The 16,595-nt window shown below is 47.4% G+C and overlaps 1 protein-coding gene across 2 annotated transcripts in view; it reads left to right on the top strand.

Annotated features, from left to right (window-relative positions):
* Nucleotides 1–16,595, top strand: part of URB1 (URB1 ribosome biogenesis homolog) — a 64,867-nt gene that overhangs the window by 9,148 nt on the left and 39,124 nt on the right. For both annotated transcript variants that reach the window (XM_032630361.1, XM_032630360.1), the window contains exons 5-13: nt 137–233; nt 2,234–2,319; nt 3,873–3,998; nt 5,968–6,092; nt 10,079–10,274; nt 11,812–11,949; nt 14,437–14,610; nt 15,193–15,322; nt 16,067–16,183. In XM_032630361.1, coding sequence (XP_032486252.1) covers nt 137–233; nt 2,234–2,319; nt 3,873–3,998; nt 5,968–6,092; nt 10,079–10,274; nt 11,812–11,949; nt 14,437–14,610; nt 15,193–15,322; nt 16,067–16,183 — 1,189 coding nt within the window. The remainder of the gene's footprint in view (nt 1–136; nt 234–2,233; nt 2,320–3,872; nt 3,999–5,967; nt 6,093–10,078; nt 10,275–11,811; nt 11,950–14,436; nt 14,611–15,192; nt 15,323–16,066; nt 16,184–16,595) is intronic.

Below are 16,595 nucleotides of genomic sequence, written 5' to 3'. Positions count from 1 at the left end.
AAGAAAAAAAACCCTTTGTTTACATAAAGAGACGACCAGTGGTTTTAGACTTAGACCCGCTAATGGCACAAGCCCGGGAGGCCTCTGTGAGTGTGTGTGGATATGCACGTGACATGCGGGTCTCCTTTGCCCCCAGGGAGTGCATGACGTCCGGCTGGCCTACATTCAGTTCGCTCTTTCCTTCTTGATCGCAGGCGATGATAGCACAATCGCACAAGTGCTGGAGTTGAAAGGTAGGTGTGTCTCTTTGTCTCGGGGCACAGCCTGCTTGTGACTGTTTTGAAAAACCTACCACAGAGCATTTTGCAGGCTAATAAAAGTCTGCAGGCTTTGCAGCTGCCGTGTACACTAGGGTAAAGGGTGTGTGTGGCGCAAGGCTTTGGTCAGTGCGGTTTTGATACCGCTGGTCAGTGCGGACAGAGATATCCCTGTTTCGCTAGCTGGCTACTGAGCGGGCCTAACAAAGGAGAAGTGCACACTTCAGAGACTCATGCAGACAAAGGAGGCTTTATGGTTCCAGAAAGTACATGGATTCATAGCCGTGGCTACCCTGCTTTTCTTAGTAATTGTGTTTTAAAAAAATGCCTAGTGTTACCAGAATATTAGTAGTAGAGCTTCAGAGAATTCCAACAGTACCACCTTCGATGCCAATGTCTCTAGAGCAAGGCTTGGTGTAGTTTAATCTATTAGGGCTACTTGTGTTTTATCAAGACTGTGAATGGCAGTGCGGAGAGGGCAGTTGTCCAGTAAGATCCCCCGAGATCAAGCCCTGTCTGGGATGAGGAGCTGGTGTCCCGGCTGGGACCCAGGCACTTGTCAGGGGAGGGACAGCGTGGGGCCGCCAGCCTTTCCCCCACCTCCCCCAGCGAGGGAGCCCAGAGCCCCCTCCGGAACGAGCTGCAGGGACCATTTACGAGCAGGTGCGGGTACTGCTCCCGGTGTGTCGTCACCCTGGTCTGGGTAGCGGCCCCTTGGAGGTGATGCTTCCTTTGCGTGGTGCAGTGGACACGTCCTGCTCGTTGCCGGGCCCGTGTGGGATGCCCTCTGCAACCAGGGCTGGGCGTTTCTTCAGAATCCTTCAGGGTCTTCTCAGCGTCTGGCCATTTATTAAATAAAGGACACTGATTTGGGGTTATCCATCCATGCTGCTAAAGGGGCAGGGATGCACTTCTGTTAAAGTTTCTGCAGGGCAGTGGGGCTGGTCCAGCCATTCCGCATCTAGTCATTTATACTAAGGAAATAATTAAGGATGTGAGCAGAGGTTTTGTTAGGGGACATTTTTTCTTATTAGCTGAAAATTGGACTCCTCCTAACTACCCACCAGCAAGGGATTGAGCAAATTGAGGACTGGTCACAAGGAGGAATGCAGCTATTAACAATGATGTAGAAATATATATATAGATGTCAGATTTTTTAAGGATATAGGATTGGGTGTAAACTCAGTTATAAAACTGGTAAAGTGTGATCCCGTTTTACTAAAAGTTAAATTTAACAGAATATGGATATGTCAGAAGGTTAACAGTTAACTGGTAACCCAGACACCAACAGTGTTAACTTTTGGGTAGTGGAGTTACGGTTGATCTTAAATTTCTGTCTGGTATTCTCTGATTTTTTTTTTAAGAATAATGAATTTGCTTTTGTAGAAATTATGTGCGCCCATTAAGCGTGTATGGAGGAAGAGAAATTGTAATTGCATTGCTGCTTTTCACCAGTATGTTAGTAATGATACAGCTTCAAGCTGTGGAGGCTGAGTCCTTGGTGATCCCAGAAGTATGAAGAGAAAGCAGTTCTACCACCCATCAATAAAGTGACGACCGTCACTTTAAATACATCTCTGAGCAAGTGTAAGCGAAGAGAGAAACTTTGGAAAACTGTAATCGTACCCTACATACGTTCTCTTTCAAACCGTCAGTGTTAAATTAACTTTACCGAAGTTAATGAGAAAAGGAAAGTAAAACAGAACTGAAGGAACTATTGAACTTTAATGGTTCAGTCATTGTTTTGCTTTCAGATATTTATTTCCTATGTCACAAAAATAGCTTTCCCTACTGTGAATTTGTATAATTAAAAAAGACAAAACTTAAAAAACAAAAAAAAAGGCAAGTAAATGGCATTGTTTGCTGTACCATTTTAAGAATGGTAGAGCAAACAAACATTTTAAGAAGTAATGTTCTCTCATCGGTTCTCATTCAATGTATTTTTGAGTCTAATGCTTTGAAACTTTTACTTTCAGAATTTATTCCTTGCATCTTTAGCTCAGGCATGAAGGAAGATAGGATCTCTACCATCAATATTGTGTTGTCCACACTGGAAACGAAGGTACGTTTTTGGTGATCAGTGTTGCTATCATTTGTTTGCTCCAGTGTTTTACAGGACTTTAGAGCTATAACATCGTAGGTCATATGGGTTGTGGTATAGGTTGAATGGGAAACCGTTTCTTAAGCAGAAACTTGGTGGTGATGAGCCAGTCCTGAAGGGTACAGGCACTGAAGCCACCACTTCAGTTCAGGCGAGGCTGCTGTTTCATCACAACAGGAGAAAAGCTGCTCCCCGCTCCCCGCTGCTTCACAGGAAGCCACTGGGGTAACTGAGCTGTAAATATAACTCTTCTTCATTTACTCACCCGGCAAAATGTTATGTTGTGTCATCTTGCATGTTCTGCCTTTTACATGCATCTTACAGAAATTTTAAAACTTGCTGAAGGGATAACTGTCTTTGATACAGAAGCCCCTTAAATGATCAGTTAGAAAAACTCAATGATCCTCCCAACATAAATAGTTGTCAAAAGGCCGTGAACTGGCAGCCCACGTAAACATGGTAATCAGCATAGTATTTAGTGCTTCTCGGCCACGCGCAGTTCTGCCCTCCACGGGCCATTTGGCAATTTTTGGTTGCCATAACTGGAGAAATGCAGCTGACATCTGGTGAGTAGAGACCAGGGTACTGCTCAACATCCTACAGTGAGCAAGACAGCCCCTCACAAGAGTTATTTGGCCCAAAATGTCAGTAGTGCTGAGGTTGAGAAGCTCCGATTCAAAGCAGTGCAAGTGATGAGGTACAGGTCTTTTCACCTACCAAATTGGCATTGACTTTTCAAAACAATGATATTCAGTGCCAGCAAAGACGCTTTGAGTCAGGTACTTTCCTGGAGGAAGTGTTGCAACCCCTCTGGAAGACAGCAGGTCTAGCAGTATGTGTCAGAGGTTTTAAACATGTTTGTACACCCGGAGTGAGGGATGGGATTGCCACAGAATCACCCGGGGAACGTACTTGAAATACATAAACCCTCAGAGATATGAGCTGGGTCGGGGGGTGGGTTTGTGTGGAGCTGAGAACTGATGCCGCAATTCCAAGTCCAGAGTCAGGGATGCAGGGCAGGCTTTGTACGAGGATGCTGCTAATCATAGCCAGAGTTTGGAAGCAACCTAATTATACACATCTGGGAAATGGTTAAATAAGTTATAGTCGCTCATAGGATAGAATGATGTTCAGCCCCCCAAAGTGATGTTCTAAAGGAATTTTTAATGATGTGGAGACAGCCCATGCTGCATTAAGTAGAAGCAGGCACAAAACTATAATAAGTATATTCTCAAAGAAGCCAAAAAAACCCCACCCCAACAAGAACCTGATACATACGCACGTATGTTTTGTGTGGTTGATGGGGACAGGGAGGCGGAAAGGAAATGTACCCAAATGTGGGCTGTGAGTATCCTAGGGTGTTGGCAATACTGGTGAAATTTTCTCTTTATGTTTTTTCTTTTTCTGGCTAAATATTTTGCCACAGGCCTACATTATTTTTATAATGACGAAATCCAATAAACACGATTTTAAAAATCAACTTCCTTGAAATTCATTTGTTTTTTTGTTTTTAGGTAGTTCACAATAAAAATATCACAAAAACCCAGAAAGTGCGTTTCTTCACCGGGCAAGTACTGAACCACATAGCGTCTCTGTACAGCTGGAAGGGGATTGTCGACGTGAGCCTGGAGAATGTTGAGGTACAGTCGTTTTTGGCTCTCGCTTGGCCTCACTGTTAGTGTGTGATACCCAGAGCCAGGAGACTGAAGAATCTACACATACGCCTGCCTTCGTGAAAGTCCCCCCATTTGATGTTTCTTTTGGCTTGTGGTTATGTTAATTCCCAACTCAGATGCAGTATGATTTAAAAAAAAATTTTTTTTTTACAATAAGATTTTTTTCTAATCTCTGAGGTATCATGATATTAAACTTTTTTTTTTAAATGTGAAAACCATCATTCCCTTTAGCTGTGTGGCATCTGAATTTTCCCTACAGCTTGCACGGTAGACGTACAGGGTTAATCCCTGCTACCTCTCCCGCCTCACTTACCTCTCCTCTCCCATCCATTCTTTTCACACTTTTCCAGCAGTTGGAGTTTCAAGGCCTGTTGCTTCTACTTCAGGATCCTAAGTACCTAGGGAGCCTCAATTTCCTCACCTACTGACATGTGGAGTTGACTTTGTAACAAGTACTAAATTAGAACAGTTGCTCTCACATGGACCCAAAGCCAGTGAACTTTTTTTTTTTTTTTTTTTTTTTTTTTTGCGGTACGCGGGCTTCTCACTGTTGTCCAGTGAACTTTTTAATTCTCCTCATTTTGAGTTTCCTCAGGGTGTTTCTGAACATGGACTTGGCCAGAGTCATGAAGGCTCAGGCTTCCTGTTAACTCTATGATACTTTACCTCTCAAGAGCCCACTGTTTTGCTTCCTTTTATCTCCACGACTTGCCTATGTCCTCTTGTTTTGGACACGTTTTGTACGTTCTATAACCAGGAAGCCTCAGGGGCTTAATAAAAACACTCCCAAATGTGGAATTTTATTCAAAAGAGCAAGAGAAATTAAGTCATTCATAAGCTTGTTTAAAAATACAGGTTTAAACTTGCCCCTCTTAAGAGTTTTTTTTTTGTTTTTTTTGGCCATGCCACGTGGCTTGTGGGATCTTAGTTCCCCGACCCGGGACGGAAGCCGGGCCCAAGGCAGTGAAAGCGCGGAGTCCTAACCACTGGAGCGCCAGGGAAGTGCCGAGTTTTTTTTTTTTTTTAATGGTTCTATTTTATAGGTGAGGACATTCAGAATCAGGGAATTAAGTGATGCTCTCATTACGGGTTACACTCTGGCATCCAGACCCCATCCTGAAGCTCTCCTGGGGCCCATTAAGAGTTGCCTCTTTAGAATGAAAGATGCCCCTATCACCTAGGAGATTCTGAGGGATTTAGGAGCTCTGTGCCAGGAACTGGAGACGATGACCAAATATTTATTTCTTCTGTCGCAGTATCACAATGCAGAAGCTAGAAAAAATGTTCTATTTAAAGCATATGCTGTAAACAGAGAATCTTCAGTGCTGGGGATCCTAATACTGATGTGCTGTGTACTTCCTAACTCAGTGATGACTTCAGCTGTCTCATCCACAGTTTGCTCATTCGTGAGATGGGTGTCATCATGTTTGCCCTGCCAGACTCACGGGGCTGCTGTAAGAATTATCGTGAAGTGCTCGGAAACAGTAACAAATGACATAAAATCTCAAGTTATCTGTAGTTTCTTGTTGTTCCAGCAACTCCCTGTTTGTTCAACTTAAAAAAGAACATTTTAAATTCAATTTATTTAAAGTAAAAAACAAACAGAAAACCGCAATTGACCCGTTTTTCCCACCCCCTTGACCCCCACTTCTGGCAGCCAGTAATCTGCTCTCTGTATCTGTGAGCTTTTTAAAAAAATTGTTACTGTTTTATTTATTTTGTTTAGATTCCACATATAAGAGTATTTTTAAATTTTGATTGGTGTTTCTGTTTTTTTGGGGGGTTTTTTGTTTTTGAATTACACCAAATGTTCAACTTAAAGTGTTTTCTAAGTTGCCATTAAGCATGTGATATTGTCCAGTTTTTACCCTGTAGTTGTTCGTAAGACTTATGAACTTGGGATTTTCACTGAATTTCTTTGAAACCCTCGTAGACTTCTGCTGAAGACGCAGGGAAAACCATGGTGAGGGAGCTTGTTCATAACTTCCTGATGGATCTCTGCTGTTCGCTCAAGCACGGGATTAATTTTTATGACGCGTCTCTTGGTACCTTCGGCAGGTAAAGTGTAACGCCCGTGTGAATCCTGAGTGTGAGTTCTCAGAGGTCATCACGTACGTGGCTTACAGTGGAAATCTGTTAAATAACGGAACTGTAGTGGGTTAGAACTAGCATTTTAGGCATTATCTGACTCATTTTAGGGATGAACTCAGAATAGGACCCAGAGGGCTCCTGTTCGTTGTGTGCCCTCTGGGCAGAGTCTCAGGGTAGCAGTTGACTCAGACACAGAGTGTGAGGTGTCTCACCCAGGAAGGTGCTGTGTGTGTTCACTCAGCAACTATGTGTCAGCTGGATCTGAGAATAATTCTGTTACATCCTCCTTCCCAGAGATGGGGTACCCTCTCATGCCTCACTGCAGTCCTAGGTGGGTACCATTGCTACCCCAGTTTTGCAGATGAGGAAAATGGGCCCACAGAGGGCAGGTCACTCACCCTGAAAGCGGCAGAGCTCAGACTGGAACCTAGGAGATCTGGTTCCCAGCCCACACTCACGACAGCTACACAACCCTTGTCTCCTCGGGGTCAGCTGCTGATGAGTTGGGATTTCACAGTTTTGTTTTTACGTTTTATTTCGTATTTCACCATTATGATAACATTTCATCAGTCAGGAAACAAAGTCCACAGCTAATGATTTAGATTATGTTCTCTTGGACTTTCTCTTTAGAGTCATAGACCTATAATACATATCCACGTTATTAATATTTAAACCAGAACGGCCTACTGTTAGATATATTGTTCATTAACCTGCTTTTTTCCCATTTGACAATTAAAAACATTGGACATAATTTCTGGTCATTATGAATGACCCTTAGTTTTACCCCCTTGACATTTTATTATAAGGATAGAGATGGTTTGATTCGGTTTCAACCAGTCAGAAAATGACTGATCCCTCATAATGGGATTAATTTGGTGGGAATTTTTTTCCCTGCTTGTGGCTTTGAACTTGTTTTGGTTCTGTGATTATTATGAATTAACTTGCCATGTCATTCCTTTTTCTTTTAATTTTGTTTTGGTGATGTTGTAGCTTTTCTCTCATCAGTGAGAGTAAGCTTGATTTCTTGCTGAAATGTAAGAGCAGACTTTTTGAGTCTTAATGTAATATAACACCATGCTAAAAACGCTCTTTTTCCTTATTAAGGAGACCCATAAAATAGTTGATCATTTAATGAGTATATTGAACCAACTAGTGGTTGTGGGTGTGTTTAAATAAGCTATGGTTTATGTAAAATTTTTTCAGCCATGGGCAAAAGACAAATGTTTGTGCTTAGGAGAGAGGAAGGGAGTTTTGTTTGTGGGGTGTTAATGGAAAGCTTTGAGAAAATTGAAATGCCTCCTTTCCCAGTGGTCGTAAAGCTCCCTCGTTTCCTGCAGGTCTCTGTGCAGATGTCGCCACGTCAGAGAGGCCTTCCCTGGCAGCCCTCTTCTGAGATAGTCCTTCCACTGTCACTGTCCTTTCGCCTGGCCCTTGCTTCTGATGGTGACTTATCACCATCTTGCGTATTTACTTATTTGCTTGTTTATTACCCAATAGGCAAGAATTGGTGAGAACAGAGACTAGTCTGTTTTGAATCCCTATGTGCCTGCCTGGCACATAGTAGGCATTGAAAGTGAGGCATTACAGTGTAGGCAAGGGTTGGCAAACTTTTTCTCTAAAGGTCCAGATAGTAAGTATTTTAGGGTTAGTGTGCCATATAGCCCCTAGTGTGGCCACTCAGCCGTGCCATTGTGGTACCCAAGCAGCCATGCTATAAACAAACAAATGGGTGTAACTGTGTTCCAATAAAGCTTTATTGACAAAGGCAGGTGGTGGGCCAGAGCTTTCTGAGCCTTACTGTGGAGGTTCAGAGAACAGTTTCTGGAGTGCCTCCGAGACCTCAGCAGGTTACTACTCCTCTCTGCCAATGTTGCCTCATCTGTAAAAAGGAAATACAATTAGTGCCCACCTCAGAGAGAGGCAGTGTGTGGTAACTGCCTCGAGCGGTGTCTGGCACGTGTTGCAAACGCTGAATTAAATGCTATTCATTTTATTACATCGTTCATTAAAATTGTGTGTGTGTGTCTAGTATTTTTGGCACTCTCCGCAAATTTTTTTAAGTTTCTAGGTAAACCTTTTTTTTTTTTAATTTATTTTTGGCTGCGTCAGGTCTTAGTTGGGGCATGCAGGATCTTTCATTGCGGCACGCGGGCTTTTCTCTAGTTGCGGCGTCTGGGTTTTCTCTTCTCTAGTTGTGGCACAGGCTCCAGGGCGCGTGGGCTCTGTAGTTTGCGGCACGTGAGCTCTCTAGTTGAGGCATGCGAGCTCAGTAGTTGTGGCACATGGGCTTAGTTGCCCCGTGGCATGTGGGATCTAAGTTCCCTGACCAGGGATCGAACCCATGTCCACTGCACTGTAAGGTGGATTCTTTACCACTGGACCCCCAGGGAAGTCCCACTCTTTGCAAATTTAACATTCCATGCATTTGAAAGCACGAACTATGTTTTGCTCAGGATATTTTCCTATTAAGAATTGTAAGCTTTTTAAAGGATAGCTTTCTGATCAAAATTATATTCTAAATTCAATTTTTTTTTTTTTTTTTTTTTTTTTTTTTGCGGTACGCAGGCCTCTCACTGTTGTGGCTTCTCCCATTGTGGAGCACAGGCTCTGGACGCGCAGGCCCAGCGGCCATGGCTCACGGGCCCAGCCGCTCCGCAGCATGTGGGATCCTCCCGGACTGGGGCACAAACCCATGTCCCCTGCATCGGCAGGCGGACTCTCAACCACTGCGCCACCAGGGAAGCCCTCTAATTCAATTTTTGAAAAATTTTTATTGTCTGTAAAGTGTCATATTGCATCTTAGTTTTGGTCAGTTTATAAGGGGCTGCAAAACAGTGGTGATCCCAGAAGCCATCAACATGACACGCCAATGAGGCAAATTTTGATTTTTTTTCTGGATATTATGACTTCCCAGGGACAAGCAGATATGAAAAGGCATCTTTTCTTAAAAGGTATCTGGAGGTAAAACCTACTTGGCCATGTAGATCCTAGGCCAGGTGCTCCCTTTCTCGAAGTTTTAATGTCTAGGTTTTCCTGTTTTTATCATCTTCTTATATTTTTGAAAACTGCCCACTTTGGGACAAGTTTTGACTCTTTTCATACAGTAGATTATCCCCCCTATATTAGCTTCTTTCGGCTGTGAAGTGAAAGTGTAGGAGTTTGAAATGAGCTAGAAACAGAGGAAGCAGAAACCCGTAGAAGGACTCTGTGCCATGTGGTTGAGTTTTAGAAATAATTTTGTGGCACTGTGGACTGTGGCAGTTTGTGAGCACTTCATGGGGAAAGAACCGTAATCCTTTTTGTGTGTGTGTGTGTGGTATGCGGGCCTCTCACTGTTGTGGCCTCTCCCGTTGCGGAGCACAGGCTCTGGACGCACAGGCTCAGCGGCCATGGCTCACGGGCCCAGCTGCTCCGCGGCATGTGGGATCCTCCTGGACCGGGGCATGAACCCATGTCCCCTGCATCGGCAGGCGGACTCTCAACCACTGTGCCACCAGGGAAGCCCAACCGTAATCCTTTTAAAAGAAAAATGCGTTCTCTGTATTTTTATACTTAATGCACACATACATCTTTACATATGTGCTTTTTTGTGTGTGGTTGGAGGGAAGTGGTCAGTAAAATCACAAAAGAAAATTTTAAAATTTCCTCTTCTTTAAAAGTCAGCTGGAACTCAAGGGAGGGAAGGAGAGGTGGGGAACAGAACAAGGTAGAGACTTTTTCAGCCACTCAGAAGTAGAGGGGTGAAGTTCAGGCCCTCTGGTGGAGAGTGGGAGCCCTACAGACCATGAAAACATCTCACTTTCTGCTGGGAGGGAAATTCACCAGAAATGAAATTTGCCCATCACTGTGTCACAGCCGTGTTTACTGAGCGGAGCTACCCCTGTCATCCTGAGCTCTCAGTGCTTTGTGAAGACTCCCTGCTCCCCCCTCTCTCTTCTCTCTCTCCCTGGCAGAGGAGGAAACCTGACTCTCCTGCACTTCCTGCTGGGTTTGAAAACTGCAGCAGACGATGAGCTGGTCGCTGAACTTGTGGTGAACATCCTGAAAGTGTGCCCGGACTTACTGAACAAGTACTTCAAGGAAGTGACGTTTTCCTTTCTCCCAAGGGTGCAGTCCACTTGGTCCAGTAACATCAAACTGCTAAACAAGGTGAAGGCCATGGGCATTTCGAAGTCTGCTAGATGGGGTCGTGGGCGGGTGGGTGTGAGGAGTTGGTAGCGGTGAGGGGTGAGTGGCGTTCTGATAAGCTCTGCAGGGTGAGGAACTTCTTTCAGCCGTTCTTCGGGGCGTATTTTAGATGATGCTAATTTGGTGTCTTTATCCTCTAAGGACATTTGCCTTTTCACTGAGCTGAATTTTGAGGTTTATGCTTTTGAATCGGTTGAGCCAGTTTCATCTTCTTCAACCAGATTTTGCTCGAAGTGAGATCTTGATGAGTTTCGGCACAGTTGGGCTGGAATTAGTGAAATGTCTGAACTGTACAATAGTTTTTAAAGATTGCCATTTCAAGTACTTAGAACGACTTGAAATAAGCTGTGAATTGGTGGTCTGTTCAAGTGGATATGAATTAATTTCCATCTGATCATGGGTGTCAACCTCCCCTCATCTACCAAAGGAAGTGCCTGCTACAGATTCTTAGGCAGTACTGCCCGGCTCGCTTCACCTCTCTCTGTCTCTCTCTCTCTCTCTCTCTCTCTCTCTCTCTCTCTCTCTCTGTCTCTGTCTCTCTCTCTGTCTCTCTCTCTCTCTCTCTGATTTATGGACTGCCTAATGGTGACACACCTGGGATTATTTTCTTGTGCTTTGACCTGGGCATGGGGTTACCTGTAAAACAAACTTTTATTCACATATTCCCTCATTTTCCTTGAATGCCTGTGTGTGCGGTGGTCCCAGCATGTATTTGGGTGTTCGCTTTTTTTCTTTTTACGGCCACACCACGTGGCTTGCGGGATCTTAGTTCCCTACCAGGGATCGAACCTGCACCCTTGGCAGTGAAAGCGCTGAGTCCTAACCATTGGACCTCCAGGGAATTCCCTCCCAGTGTGTATTTGGGACAAGAACGAGGCACCCTGCCCCCCACTTTGGTGACGGTATCCCTGTGGCCACCACCCCTGTCGGGAGCTGCTCTGCCACTGCTCTCCGGAGGGGCAGGGGCAGGTGCGTGGCCGTCACAGAGCAGGATGAGAGTCCTTGCTTCTCTGTCTTCTAGCCTCATGGCCCTAGAGAAATTACTTAGACTCATCGAGGTCCAGTTTTGTCATCTGTAAACATGTTTTATCTTGATATGAAGCATCCCTACCCCAAAGTGTTGTCATGAAGTGTTGAAAAGATGACGTACTTTGTTAGGTGCCTGCCAAGTGCAGTAACTGGTGAGTAGATAATCCGGTTGTGAGTTCTAGCAGTGACTTGTTTGCCATCAGAGGTTTTAAGAGGCTCCCCAGACCACAGACCAGGCTCTCCTTTGAAGGTCGCTGTCCCCAGTAACAGTCTCATGACCCAACTTGTCTCTAACAAGTGGATTTTGGGGTTAGTGTTCCAGACCTTGCTCCTCGTGGCGAGCCTTGGACCTTTATTACTGTGGTGGTTTCCCTGCAGCGGCTTTACTGTCGGGTGCCTACAGTTAGACGGACTCAGGCTTGAAAGCTGACCTCCGTCACCAGCTCATTCTCTGTTCTCCCTTCGCTAGATCTATGCCGCCCAGCCAGACATCTCCCGGGCGTTTCAGACCAGAGAGTTCATCCCGCTTCCCCGGCTCCTGGCCATGGTGATGGTGACCACCGTGCCCCTGGTGTGCAATAAGATCATGTTCACCCAAGCACTGAACGTGAGTGGGGACCCTGCCTCCAGACTCTCTCCCGCTTGCCCCACCGGCCGTGCTGGGGACTCTGCTGAGAATACCGGCCTGCGTGTATTGGTTCGTGTTTTGTCAGAGCCTCTGAGGCTTTCCATGTGTCCACTCGCCCGTGGACGGTGCCCTGGGGCCCGAGGCACGTGCTTGCCCTGCTCCAGCACAGAGCCGGGACGGCAGGACCCCTCCATGGCTCTGGGCCTTCCCAAGGGTGGGAGGGGAAGTGTGCTCAGCTACAGCCTAATGTCATGTGTTAAAGTCTCACAATTTAGGAGCTCTGGTTAGGGCAGGACTGAAATTTGCCCAGCAAATCCTTTCTTTTGTGGGTTAAATGAATAGTGTTAAGTTTTCTGGGGAACATTTACTTTGAGGACCAGCTGTTGCAGGAGTTTGGGGAGGACACGTTCAAGGAAAAAATTGATGCTTTAAGTCCATGTCATTATTTATTATAAAGGTTCCCAAGTCCCATCAGAAACCACACTGTGAGGGACCCTTGCATTTTTCACCATAAATCATGGCCTTAGGTGAACAGCCATGAATTGTTGGCATACACAGGTCCTAGGCCAGCCAGCCCCTCCTAAACCCAGGTTGCCTCAAGACCCACCTGGGGGAGACCAGGTGTTCAGAGGAGTGCAGGGCCTGGGCTTTCCTCGGTGTGGGTGGAGTCCCCATCCTTCAGGCAGGCTGGGTTGTTACCTGAACACAGCAGGACCAGGGTCTGCCGTGGTGGGTCGGCTCCGGTGGTGATGGGGCAGTTACCGTAAATTGGAGAAGACTCGTTGGACTGTGCGGTGGGATTGAGCATTTCTTGATACCCATCCAGGGATTGTGCTGAGAGTGGCCAGGGGGCTGTGGGGAGGAGCTGGAGTAAAGAGGAAGAGGCCTGGGTGGGACCAGCCAGGAAGGCCTTTTGCTGTGGTTGCCAAATCGTAGAATCAAGGTGAGGACCCAGCTAGCTTGCCTGTCTGTTTTGTGAGAGACATAAGATACCTTATTCCAGGGACTTGCAAAGTAGGATTGAAAGGAAGGTGTCTTCACGGGGAGAAGATAGTTTCAATCTGGCTGGCTGCATTTACACTCCCCCTTGAGCTGACCCCGGTACATACCCCAGTCTGGGATATAAAAGGCTGTCTCGCTGCCTGTCACGCTGTTTCAGGAGAGAGGGGTTGTGCCCCTAGGGGGTGTTGCATCCGCCGGACGGGGTGGCCATGGGGCGGGGAGAGCACATGGCCTCCTCTCCTGCCGAGGCTGCCGTCCTGTGCAGGCCCAGGGCCAGCGGAGGGGAAGCCACAGCTTCGCCTTCTCGTCACTGGCGCTTTCTGAGCTGTGACAGTGTGTTCGTACAAGTGACACCAGAGACAGGTGTGTCTGGGGGGTGGACTTGGGAGTGCGTGGGTTTTTTTAATGATGTTTTTCTTGTATTCTTTACGGTGTTATGTGCAGAATTTTAATGGCGTATATTTTAGATCAGAAAGAAAAGAGTGAGCTTGTTTTAGAAACAGGAAACAAGAACGTGTTTGGAGACAGGGTCTCAGGCTGTTGACTGAGCTTTGCGCTCCAAGCTGGTGGGTGTAACACTGGTTTGGGTCCTGCCTTTGAAGCGATGATGGGGTGGGTGTGGTTATTGGTTTAAGACATTTAACGTAAAGCTGCTTTAGCGTACAACGTCCATGTAAAATGAGACGCCAGCCAGCTGGAGTGCTGGGGGCCTGGGGTGTTATTACACTGAAGGCCCGTCAGAGAACCTTCTTGTTTCTACCTGACTGTAAAGCTGCAGCATTCCAGCTTGTGCTCCCTGGACTTCTCTGTACTTGGGAGTCACCCGCGGCTGATGGCATTGGGCTGGGCTGGGCCTGAGATCGAACGCGTCTCCCAAGTGCCCAGGAGACATCCTTGCTGCCGCTGGCCCAGGGACATACTGCCACCGGCCGGGGCCTAGCCTTTCCCCCTTTGTGGTAATAGCACAGGTTCTTGAACCTCTTCAGCGAGTGAGGATTTTGAAGGCCCTCCTGGCTGTCTGAATCCAGGTAGCGAGTCTGCATGTGGGAGGCCTGGGGTGGAGGCTGTGCGCCTAGAGGTGGATGGCCGGACTCGGGTGCCTGGTGCCCTTGCCCATCATCTCTCCACCTGACGATAAGTGGAGAGGCCGGTCAGGTGCCGGTGGGATCTCGGCTGTTGTCGAGGCAGGTAATCCGTGGAGCCGAGTGGTGGTCAGGGAAGACTTTACCAAAAACAGACTGTGGAACAGCAGTTAAGAATAACCATCGGACGCCACCTTTAGTAACTGTGCTCCCGGCACCTGCTGAGGTCACATCTGCAGGAGGTGAAGCGGGCAGGGTCCCCAGGCCACCTCTGCACAGCGCAGAGGTCCGGCAGGCTCCTGGGGAGGGCCAGGGCCTGGGCGCTCCGTGTCCACCAGTGCGGCCCGAAGACACTTGTGGATTTACCTCTTTTTCTTCCCAGCTGGACAGCAAATCAGTGAAACACACAGCTTTGTCCCTTATTTCCGTCATTTTGGAGAGAGCCTTAAAGACCATTGACTACTGCCGGAATAAAGGGGCCTGGCAGGAGTCAGGCGTGTACACGGCCGCGATGATGGAGGACTTTGTGCGGCTCTTCAGAGAAGCCCTGAGCAAGGTAGGCCCGGGAGCCAGGCTTGGGCTGTGCTTACAGGGGTCACAGGCGAGCACACCAGGGGGAAGAGGCGAGCTTGGGGCCCAGAGGGCGGGTGCAAAGTGAAGGGAAGGGGTTGGGGCGCTCCTGGGACTCAGGTCTCATAAGGACTGGGGCTGCAGTGATGGGTGACCTGCTCCTTCCTCCCTGGGGCTCGGTCTGGTGAGCAGGGAGGCCACGCGTCCGCAGACTGGGTAGCTGCCCGGAAGAGCCAAGGGCTTGCTGGGCTGGGTACCCCCAGCCGGACGTAGGGATGAGTTTCTTGGTTCCCAGGTTCTGGCTCCGGTGAACAAGTCTTCAGGGGTTTGTTTTAATGATTGGTGCTGTGTTTTCACCAAATTCTTACAGTGTTCAGTTCTGGGAATTATACCCCAAACCAGAGCTCCCAGAGGCTGGGACCTCTTTCGGTCACACACACACACACACACTTGTACATGCTGGCCCCTCTCCTCTGTTCTTTGCTTCTCCTTGTTAGTAGGTTCAGTTCATTTGTTTCTCTTCCTTTTAAGGGTGACTGATGTTTTGTTTCTTTGTTTTCCCTTTTAGATTTTACCAGATCTGAACGCCATCGTGTGGGTCTGGCAGTCACTTAGGAAGCAGGAGACGGAACAGGATGACGAGAAAGCAAAGAAAAGGGGCAACAAGACCCCTGCTACCTGCATGGCTCCCCAGAGCGGTGAGGGGCCTCTTCTGTTTGCAGATACCACTGACACAGGCAGCCTGGGAGCCTCCTGTCCAGAGGGGCTGATCTAGAGGGACTTGTGAAGGCCTCTCTGGCTCTGAATGAATCCTGTGTCCTTCTTTGCTTAGGAAGAAGGATGAGCATGGCATTGTACATTGAGTTTTTTTGTGTTTTGTTTTTGTACATTGAGTTTTAACATCTGTTAGAAATGTGCCCAAGATTTATGCAAGCACTGTGTCTCTCTAAAAACTTGTATGATGAGTGCGATGGGCTCTGGCCTTTCCGTGAGGGAGGAGGCCTCTCTTTTGTTCTGCGGATAGCGGTGGGCTACATGGTCCCCCTGGAAACAAGATGTGTTGACTCAGACCTTGTCACTGGTGAAGCGGTGGGCTTCACGTCTTATACCTCTGTCCTGTTTCATCCTTGCGCGGCCCTGTAGGGGTAGGCACTGCTGCGTGTCCCCATTTTTCAGACGAGGACGCTGAAGCACAGAGAGACAGAGTAGCTTCACCCTGTCCGAGTTCACAGCTGTGAAATCGGGATTTAGACCCAGCCTGTTTGAACAGCTTTGACTTTTACCACGTTGACTCCTTCAATCTCGCTCCATGGGGATCTGTCTGCAGCCTCAGTGTTTCACATGCAGTTGACCATGTTGGGTCACGGGTGGTTCGATCGCGCACTGATTGAGGACAGAGAATAAGCGTGTTTCCTGATTCAAGCTGTTTAATTCTGGTTCAGATGATGCAGAAACCGTTCTTCTGAAAGCCGCCCTGCTCCAGGTCATCTGCCTCTACCAGAAGGTGGTCCCGCACGTGGTCATGCAGTACAACTTTGACTTCAGCAAGCTCCTGAAAGGTGCGTCTCGAGGGACGGTGGGCGCCCCTCCGCTGGTCCTGCCAGTGGGGGCGAAGGAAGGAAGTGTGGATAACCTGGAGCAGAGGCTCCGGCGCCGAGGACCGGGAAGGCTGCTGGGCATTGTGGCCGGCGTGTGTGATCCACCAGCCTGGCTGTTTTCATCTGGACCAATGTGTTTTAAATAGCTGGTCTTCCTTAAGGAGATATCAGCTGAACACTTGGCAGCCTCAAGAGAGAAGGGAGAAGCCAGCCAGGCTGAGTTGCCTGCCGTGGGTGATAGACAGATGAGATTATGTGATGTTAATTCTAAAGCCTCTTTGCAAAGGAAGAGGGGTGCAGAAATGAGAGCCCCTTAGAAGGAGGTCCCGTTCACACACAGGCACTTCTGACATGGTTACTCGTATTTTACCCA

Source organism: Phocoena sinus, chromosome 4 (assembly GCF_008692025.1).
Source record: "Phocoena sinus isolate mPhoSin1 chromosome 4, mPhoSin1.pri, whole genome shotgun sequence".
Lineage (NCBI taxonomy): Eukaryota > Metazoa > Chordata > Mammalia > Artiodactyla > Phocoenidae > Phocoena > Phocoena sinus.
The sequence above is the reverse complement of the archived record's forward strand: the minus strand, read 5'-3'. Positions and strand labels throughout refer to the sequence as shown.